Source organism: Arctopsyche grandis, chromosome 11, assembly GCF_051622035.1.
Source record: "Arctopsyche grandis isolate Sample6627 chromosome 11, ASM5162203v2, whole genome shotgun sequence".
Lineage (NCBI taxonomy): Eukaryota > Metazoa > Arthropoda > Insecta > Trichoptera > Hydropsychidae > Arctopsyche > Arctopsyche grandis.
The window spans coordinates 12,788,063-12,796,715 of NC_135365.1; the positions used below are offsets into that span (position 1 = coordinate 12,788,063).

Consider the following 8,653-nt stretch of genomic DNA (forward strand, 5'->3'; position numbering starts at 1 on the left):
TTTAATATGATTCGTAGATAACATATCAAGTGCAAAATTTTGATTTGTATTTTATTTCCGAAAATAGCTCACTAAAGATAACCTTAAGTTGATAAATAAAAAGTTGTCGGAAGTGAATTTTGAATTACGAATTTTTTTTATTAATTTTAACCATAAAATGTATGATTTTTTTTTTAATGAAAATAATAAATTAAATTTGTGTGGAATAGGCACAGAAGCAAGGTAGGAATAGTTAAAAACATCATTTCTCAATTTCACATAGTATTTTTTATTAAAAAACTGAAATTTGATAAATCACACATATTTAAACTTTATTTCTTTATATTTCACTAGTAGCCTGTGTGTACGTACTTGCGCACTCCATTTGATCGGCCAAAATTAACAAAAGAATAAATTAAAAATACCATTTTTTTATAAAAAAGAAATATTAAATTTTAAATATTATATGCCACGTCTCATTCCACGATTCCAAGGGGAGAAATAAAGGCGGAGCGTGGTGAGTGAGTACATCGCATCACATCGCGCATGTGCAATTCTCATACTATGCCTCATCTCTTTCCACGATATACGATTCCAAGGAGAGAAAGAGAGACGGAGCATGTTGACTACATTCATACACACTCGACAAGCACGTAATAGACAATTATATATACTAGTGACCTGTGTGCACATAATTGTGCACTCTGATAAATATCGCAATTCGGATGAATGGAATTAATAATTTAAAATTTAGTTTTTTTGAAATAAAAAAACTTTTTTTGTCAGCCAATCATGTGAACGAAGTGATATGCCGCGTCTCTTTCCACGATATACGATTCCAAGGGGAGAAAGAGAGATGGAGGGTGTTAGCGAATATTAATACGCACGCGGGCATGCACGCACGCACGTATACAATAGAGAATTATTATATACAATACGATTTGTTAAATTTCTGATCACCTACCTTGATTATAAATAACAATTTATTGAATTTAAAATTGGATCGAACTGTGTATTGTTTGTGTTGCACTCGACGCCGAAAGTTTACTTTACTTATCTGCAAAAATTTACGGTAAAACAACGCTTATTTCATTGTAACAACTAACGTCATAAATCGTATTATCGTATTATTGATATAAATATGGATTAACGTAAAGGTTTTGTTCTTTTAAGTCGTGAGATAAAACCAGTACGCTCTTTAATGAATTAGAATTTTTTTATCTAATAATATACAAATTCTTCGGCAAAAATGTCTTCTACAAAAATATTGACAAATTAGTCAAATGTAGTTTCTTACTTTGATGAACAATATATAGTCCAGTGATTAAACTAAATTGAATTTTGAAACCTTAAAATGTTTGCTAATCACTTTTTCTGGGTTCAGTGATTATTGGTCACAAAGCACTCGTCCAAAAGTCACTAAAATCTCTATAACGGAACATCTGGCAGCCGAAAAGTCCATCATACAAATGAGAACTTGAGTGCCTAATATTACGTATTCGCGATTTTCATGGCAAAAATTGTCTTTGTGACCACCGCAATGTAACTAATAATCCAATTACCTTTTTTTCAACCAATCTTGTGTAGAACCCAATTTTAACCAATCTTGTGTAGAATTTTATAAGAGCATTCAAGAAAATGAATTCATTTTTCCATAAATGTGCGTCTATGATTCTTTAATCTTCGTTTTAATCCTTTCAGACCTGAATTTTTATCTTTGGATGAAAAAAATATTTTTTATAAAATTCTATTAAGTGGGATAACACAGATGAGAAAAATATACATATATATATTTTTTCAGACCATTTATTGGGAAAATACAGCACTTACATTGTAATTTAAAAATGGTCTGTATAAATGTGCAAATTATCTTACCAAAAATTTTAAGCAGATTATAAAAATCTTGAGATGAAAAAGATATAGTAATAATAAATAAAACATAGATATCATGTCAAAATAATGCAAAAAAATTGATTTATTTGCAACAAAACAGCGAAAACAAATCTGACATACCGGGATCCGTGCGCTCGGACCGTAACATCGTTGACAAATTGTCATTTAACTGAGTTCTCTTACGTTTGATGGTAGCACTGTAAATGCTAACTAAATGAATAAGATGTACACCACGATGTACAAAAGGTCCCAAATATAATAATACGTAAACTAGACCACAAAAAAACATTCAAATTACCGTACATTGCAATGTACACTAGGTCTGTAAGGGTTAAATAATTGAAGTATTTAGAGATATGTTTTTGGAAAAAAATGGTCACCTTAATCAACATGCTGCAAGTTGTCAAATAATACTTGCTATACAGAAATATTAAGAAAAAAAAACGGTTGATTCATATACATATGAATCAGCGCGCATTGTAGGGTTAAATTATTATTTTTTGAACAGTTGAGAATTTACGATGGGTCACGTTTACAATATTGAATGATGCAATTATGCAAATGTGTTAAAAAAAATCACAAAAAATTTGCAATTCAATTTGATATTAGTAATTCGACTTTTCCAATATTAGAGACGAAGAAAAAGTCTCGACAATTCTATATTTGAACTTAATTAATAATTGAATTAATACATTTGCGCCGAGTACGATTCTGGCGAGCTAATACGTGAAGGAGCGCAGGTAGGTGTTAGATTTGCGTGTGTGTGAGTTGCGGTAGAGAATGTTCGGTTCGCGCGTGTGTGTGTGTGAGTGTGTGACTTAGAGTTTGGGTGGGGAGAGGGTGAGGGAACGGGAGGAGGGTGAGGGGCCAGGGGGGAAGTCTGGTGGAAATTTCCAGCGCTGTTCGAGCGGCGATGTTCTTTCGAGCGAAAAGAGCGCCATCTACCACACTTTATACGCAACGAGCGTCGGTAAAAGCGATCGCGCCGTTATCAAGGACGCCTCAAAATGGCGGCGGGTACGAATCATACTCTTTCACCTTTCACCTTTTATTTACATTAATTAATTCAATTTTTAATATCACATATCATAGCATATCAAATGTTTTTTATTTATAGTTTCATATATATATACAATTTTTAAAATGTTGGTTTCGCATCTAATTTGGTATACAAATTCTCAGTAGACTCTTCGGGGCTTTTTTTTATTTTTTATTTCTTTTTAGACGCGACTTCTGCTTCTGACAGTCTTTAAACCTGCACTGGCTGATGTATCTAATGGCGCCGGTGTCTGAGAAGATGTTGTCCTGTAGACCGTTACGTTTGTAAGCGGATAGAGGAAGCTCGGTTAACTGTTGAAATACAAATGTCTGCTGTGAACTTGTTTTTGCACGTCGGTGGTGAGCTAAATTTTGCATCGTGTAATGCTTATAAGATTTAAAAATGCTATTATTATTGGTATCTCACCAGACTACCGTTGTCTTCATATTTGTAGCAAACAATTCCGTCATGGCAGGTTTGGCCGCGGCGATAACTGTGTGGAAATTGCAAACGTTACAGTAACTGGTATGTGAATTTAAAATTTGTATGTAGTATTCGTACTTACTTTGACATTTTGCTGATAATTTTAATCTGAAATTTAGAGACGACGATTCCTGTTGAAAATTTCAACACCGAATGGTTTTTTAGCTAAAAATTATGTTAATAGTATTTATTCGTTTGTTTTCTGATTTTTTAAATTTGAATTTGAAAAACGATAATATAGGGTAATTGGAAAGGTGTATATTTCAATCAAATGTCATTTAACATCAATATTACATTTTATTCAAAATTTATTGTTTTGTCAAACAATTGGTTACAAAGACATGGTTTTGTCTCCATAAACAGGGGTTGGTTACATCGATAAAAATAAATTTTGTAATAATCCACTTACTAAGTAGTTCTCTTAATTCAACAATTTAAGCGTATAAGCTCCCACAATTTTTTTGTATCATAAAGAGAACAATGCGACACACACAATATAGGGAATAAAAACAATAAAATATTATTTACAATAAATAGCAAATATAATATTTGATACATATTATATGTGAAAAAAAGAAGCGGTGAATTAAACTGTGACAAACATTTGATTTTTAATCATAAGGCATTTATAATGTAATCAGTCACATTCGTTCATCTTCAAACCTACACATAAGTTGTGAATTATTTTTTCTAATGTAAGTAAATATGTTATAATAATATCTATCGCAAAGTATTAATTGATAGTTTATAATGTAACATAGAATAGATTTTTTCAATATATGTTTATATAATATAAGGTAAGACATTATTTTCTAACATTCGTACTCGTACATTAACAGAATGTATTTAATATGAATATATTTCTTAGTAATTTTAAACATTTAGATGTTTTTGATAAAACCTACACACCAATAATACACATATTAAATTGATTTTACAGTTGAAAGTTGCAAAGTTGCAAAATTGAATTTTTTTTAGAGATATTTTATAAAAATATATAATAATATGATTATTTATTTAAATAAATGATACATGGAAACATACTTTTCATAATTTAATAATATTTTATGTGCTTTGATGTATTGAAAGTTGCACACATGGAAATTTGGATACGCAAATTCTTTGAATTTTAGTAAAATACATACAACATTAAATGTAACATTAATTAAACAAATATCTTATGATTAGTTTTTCAATCTCAGTTATACATACATATATGTAGTATGAATATATTATATAATGTTTTGGAATGTAACACATTGAAAATATTATATATGTACAATTTTATGTATATTTCATACATATATATACATATGGATATATGTATGCATTGGATATTCTTATATGATAAACAATAAAGAAAAAATAATTGAATCATATCTTACAAGGTAATATTATACATTTATAAAAATATATGGTTACAAAATTTATATTGTTGGGAATATAAAAAAAATAAATATTTTTATATAATATAAATGATTTGATATTTGTATAACATTGGTAGAATCAATTTCATACTTCATTCTAAACAAAATATAAATGAGAAGAGTCGTGGACCAATATAAATATGTGTATAGATAACAATGAAATATAAGTTTTCATTAAATTTTACAAAATATTGGATTTAATACTATAATAGTTTTCATATTTTGTATATATGTATGTATATTTATGTACATTTAGAAAACACTATGTATGTACAATAAGAAATTAATATTTCTATTTATAAATAGTGAGTTGGCAATCAAGTTCATGTTATAATATAATAGATATAAAATAAGACGACTAAGATTATTTTAGTTTCCATTTATTGTACTGAAAAAGTATCACTTAAATTATAAATAGTAAGAAAAGATGCATGCATTAAATATCTTGGGTAAATTTGACATTACAAATATCGATTTATTAATAACTTATGTATATGTATTGAATTTGTGTAAATACAAATGTGTGATTAAACATTCACATAGAGATTTGTTATTTTAAAGTAAATTATGCTGCACTTATAGTACTTTTCATACAATTAATTTATTGTTACTACAATAATTGAAATGACCAAAGGGTTATGATAAGCTTTTATTGTTTAAAAATAAGTGATATCTATTTATAATTGCTTCTTAATTTATTAATCAAAATTTTAATGCTGATAATAATGTATATATTAATTTGCCCTTGTCAATTTTGAAGTTGTTTCAGATGTTTAAATATATACAAACATACGCACACATGATATTAGAATATCCAGTCTCAAATACATTTACCATTAATCTCACCGATAGTAATTTAACAATCATGAATAATACCTACATATGTATATATATCAAAGTAAATTTAAAAGGAAACATCATTAAATAATTGTTATATTGTTGTACAATATGTTTATACTTGTGTGTTTATTTTACAAATAGGTCTTTCAGTGTTGAGCACAATGAAGTGTCGCAGGTTTCAGTTGTATCATCTTCTTCAGATTTTCCAGCGTACCAGGAATTGGGACTGGATTGCCCTTTTGTTGGTCCACCGGGTGTGGGTGATTTGCTCTTGCTGGTGGGCATTGGTGGAGACTTAATGGTTGTTTTGGGTATAGCACCTTTGTTATTAGCCGGTGTAGCCGGTTGTAGGACAGTAGGCGGTGTATCATTGTTTCCAGTTTGCCGGAGAAAGACTTCAATGGCGCTACCCAGCACCTGAGGATCCACCACAGATCCGGTCGGTTTGTCCCAGATGACTTTGGATTTTTCTACAGGTTTTGGTGGGGATGTTTTGCCTGATTTCATAGCAGATCGTGGATGTGGAAATGTTATGTTTGGTTTTGCAGCGGCGGCGTCTTCAGACTCTGCCTTCTTCAGAGCTAAAGTTTGATGCCTTTTTATGAACCAACTGGATGGGCTGACTGTTTTGTCGTTGGTTTCATTCTTGAATTGGGACACTCCGTGGAGCACAGAGACGTCAAAGCTGTTCGATCTGCTGCTTTTCAACTTGTTGCGTTTGCTTTCTAGAGACGTACTATCTTGAGCATTTCCTTTTGACGGTTGATCATCGCAACGGTCTATTTCAGTGGCTGAAGATGTGAGATTTGATAGAATTGAAATCAAATCCGTGTTGGAACAGACGATCCCTTGAAGAGGACGAGCTCTGGGAACGTTTGGTGGCTGTTCCGAAGCACGTCTGCGGCCCGATGGAATCACTGGAAGTGTTCCACCACACGTGAAGTCAGAATATCGTCGACCACCTCTGGTGTAACGTTGTGGAGGACGGCTGGCACCTTCTGCTTCGTCGAGGGTTTGCACTTCGCAGACGCGCTCGTTCGACGTGTTCCACAGTTTCATGCGAACTTTCCTTGCCGTGACGATGTCGTCCATGATGTCCAGTTGGAGATTGTGGGTGCTTCCTCGACGGTCTGAGAAAGCAGCAACGGATTCGCGACGGTTGCGACCGAACATGGCTGGTGGAACTTTGCATATTGTGACAACCGAGTGTCTACGTCCTCCAGGCTGGGGTGCCGGAGCTGTGCTCAAAGTTGCGAGGAAAGCTGCCTCCCTTGGAGAAGGTCCAGATCCTTCGCCTCCGCGCTCTGAGAGTCTTCGCACTTGGCTGGCTGTTATACCGGAAGTGCACGCTGGAGTCGGCAAGGAGTGCTTCCTTGTCTCTCTAGGATCTCGCCAAGGCGATAGTAGATAAGGATTCTGGGGAGATTCAATATCTAAACTTTGACGTGGCGAGGATGAGTGTGTACGAGACTCTTCCTCTTCCAGACAGCCAGATTCTTCAACGACGATGAGCGGCTCCTGTCCTCCTAGGCCCATCATCGGTGTCAACGATGCTCTCCTCATATTGTCTGGAATTGAAACAAAAAAATGATTATTCAAACTTGCAGAATTGCAGATTCTTTTTTCTACTACGCCTCTTTATCTAATGAGATGGAAATCGAAGAACAGCGTCTAATGAAGTATGAAATTGGTTTACAAATTTTATCTCGACTATCATATACATAAACTGTACATATAAACATTATACATATATATTTGGAATTAAATTTTAAGGCTTTTGTGTAAAATTTAGATTTTTTTCTCGAAAGCATTACTTGACTAGAGCAAGGATTGATTAGATTATTTTTTACTCGAATTGTAGCGAACCAATGTTTCGAAACGTTATGCTTCAATATATGTATGTACATACGCAGGTAAGTATATTCTTATGATGCTTTGAACTTATTAATGATTAAATGCATCAAGAGTAATGGTACGAGTATACATACATAGGTCTATTCATACTGGCACAGCACAGATTGGCAAGTGAACGCAAACAGCAGTACGAAAAATATTCTTCAATATATTCTATATGGACACATTCATACGCTACGACGTAAGAAATATTGCTCCGTATTGTCGCGCTCTGTAATGTATGTATATGTAAGTCGATTTTGCCTTGCACTCTGCCAAAACTTGTCTGAGTGTGCGCTGCTGTATAGTATGAATATAAGTAGTCTTTTCCGTGCAATGCTATGCCGGGCTGTTGCCTTGCAGTGTTGGATAGTATGAATAAACCTTATAACGTTGCATCGTACCTTCTCGCTTATTAAACTTTGTCCTTTACTAAAACCAATTATTTTCGTATTCCAGAAGAAGCCGTATTTCCGAGTACAATTATTATATAGTACACGTGACCGTTTTTACGATTGTATCTGCATTTTTAATTTCAATCGTGAAATGGATTCCTCATAAATCGAGAAAAATTTTCTAGAAATGAAACGTAGACAAATGTATGAGACTTTTAGTGAAATTGTACTTCGGGTTGATCCAATCAAATACATATTCTCAATATTCTTTCATGTCGACAAAAGAAAAGAAAACGCTAACCAAAAAGTATTCGTTCATTCGGAAACTGAAATTTCACCGACTTGTCTTTTGAGTTTGCGAGCAATTACTCACTGGAAATCAAAGAAATTTGATCAGACCCTCATAACGGACCCATTTAGATATCCCATTTTGCAAATTGGAATTATAATATTGTGCATGAGTATATTTTTTTATAGCTCCACTCCATATTTACGATTCGCTTGACGATACAGACTTGTGGTTGTGATGCAGATATGATCAGATTAGCGGGAGAGCAACGAGCTGTATATCTATTTGGTTATTTTTATACTGCACGATGATATCGCGGTTAATTTTAATTTTATACAAGTATTAATTTCGTCGTTGTAAAGACAAGAGATAGCGAGCGCTTTTCATTAAATTTTTAACGAGGTTTTGTAGGTGC

General features: G+C 32.9%; 1 protein-coding gene across 1 annotated transcript; it reads right to left on the reverse strand.

Annotated features, from left to right (window-relative positions):
- Nucleotides 1–5,787: 5,787 nt before the first annotated feature.
- Nucleotides 5,788–7,224, reverse strand: kairos. The gene is made up of 3 exons (XM_077441448.1): nucleotides 6,224–7,224; nucleotides 6,016–6,133; nucleotides 5,788–5,955 (listed from the first exon to the last, which is right to left on the reverse strand). The coding sequence occupies exons 1-3, from the start codon at nucleotides 7,222–7,224 to the stop codon at nucleotides 5,788–5,790; spliced, it is 1,287 nt and encodes a 428-aa protein (XP_077297574.1).
- Between the last annotated feature and the right edge of the window lie 1,429 nt (nucleotides 7,225–8,653).

Coding starts and splice junctions, on each gene's coding strand:
- kairos (XM_077441448.1), bottom strand. CDS start 7,224: ATGAGGAGAGCATCGTTGACACCGATGATGGGCCTAGGAGGACAGGAG. Junction 6,134..6,223: donor GCTCTGAAGAAGGCAGAGTC/TGAAGACGCCGC, acceptor ACCAAAACCTGT/AGAAAAATCCAAAGTCATCT. Junction 5,956..6,015: donor ACAATGATACACCGCCTACT/GTCCTACAACCG, acceptor ACAACCATTAAG/TCTCCACCAATGCCCACCAG.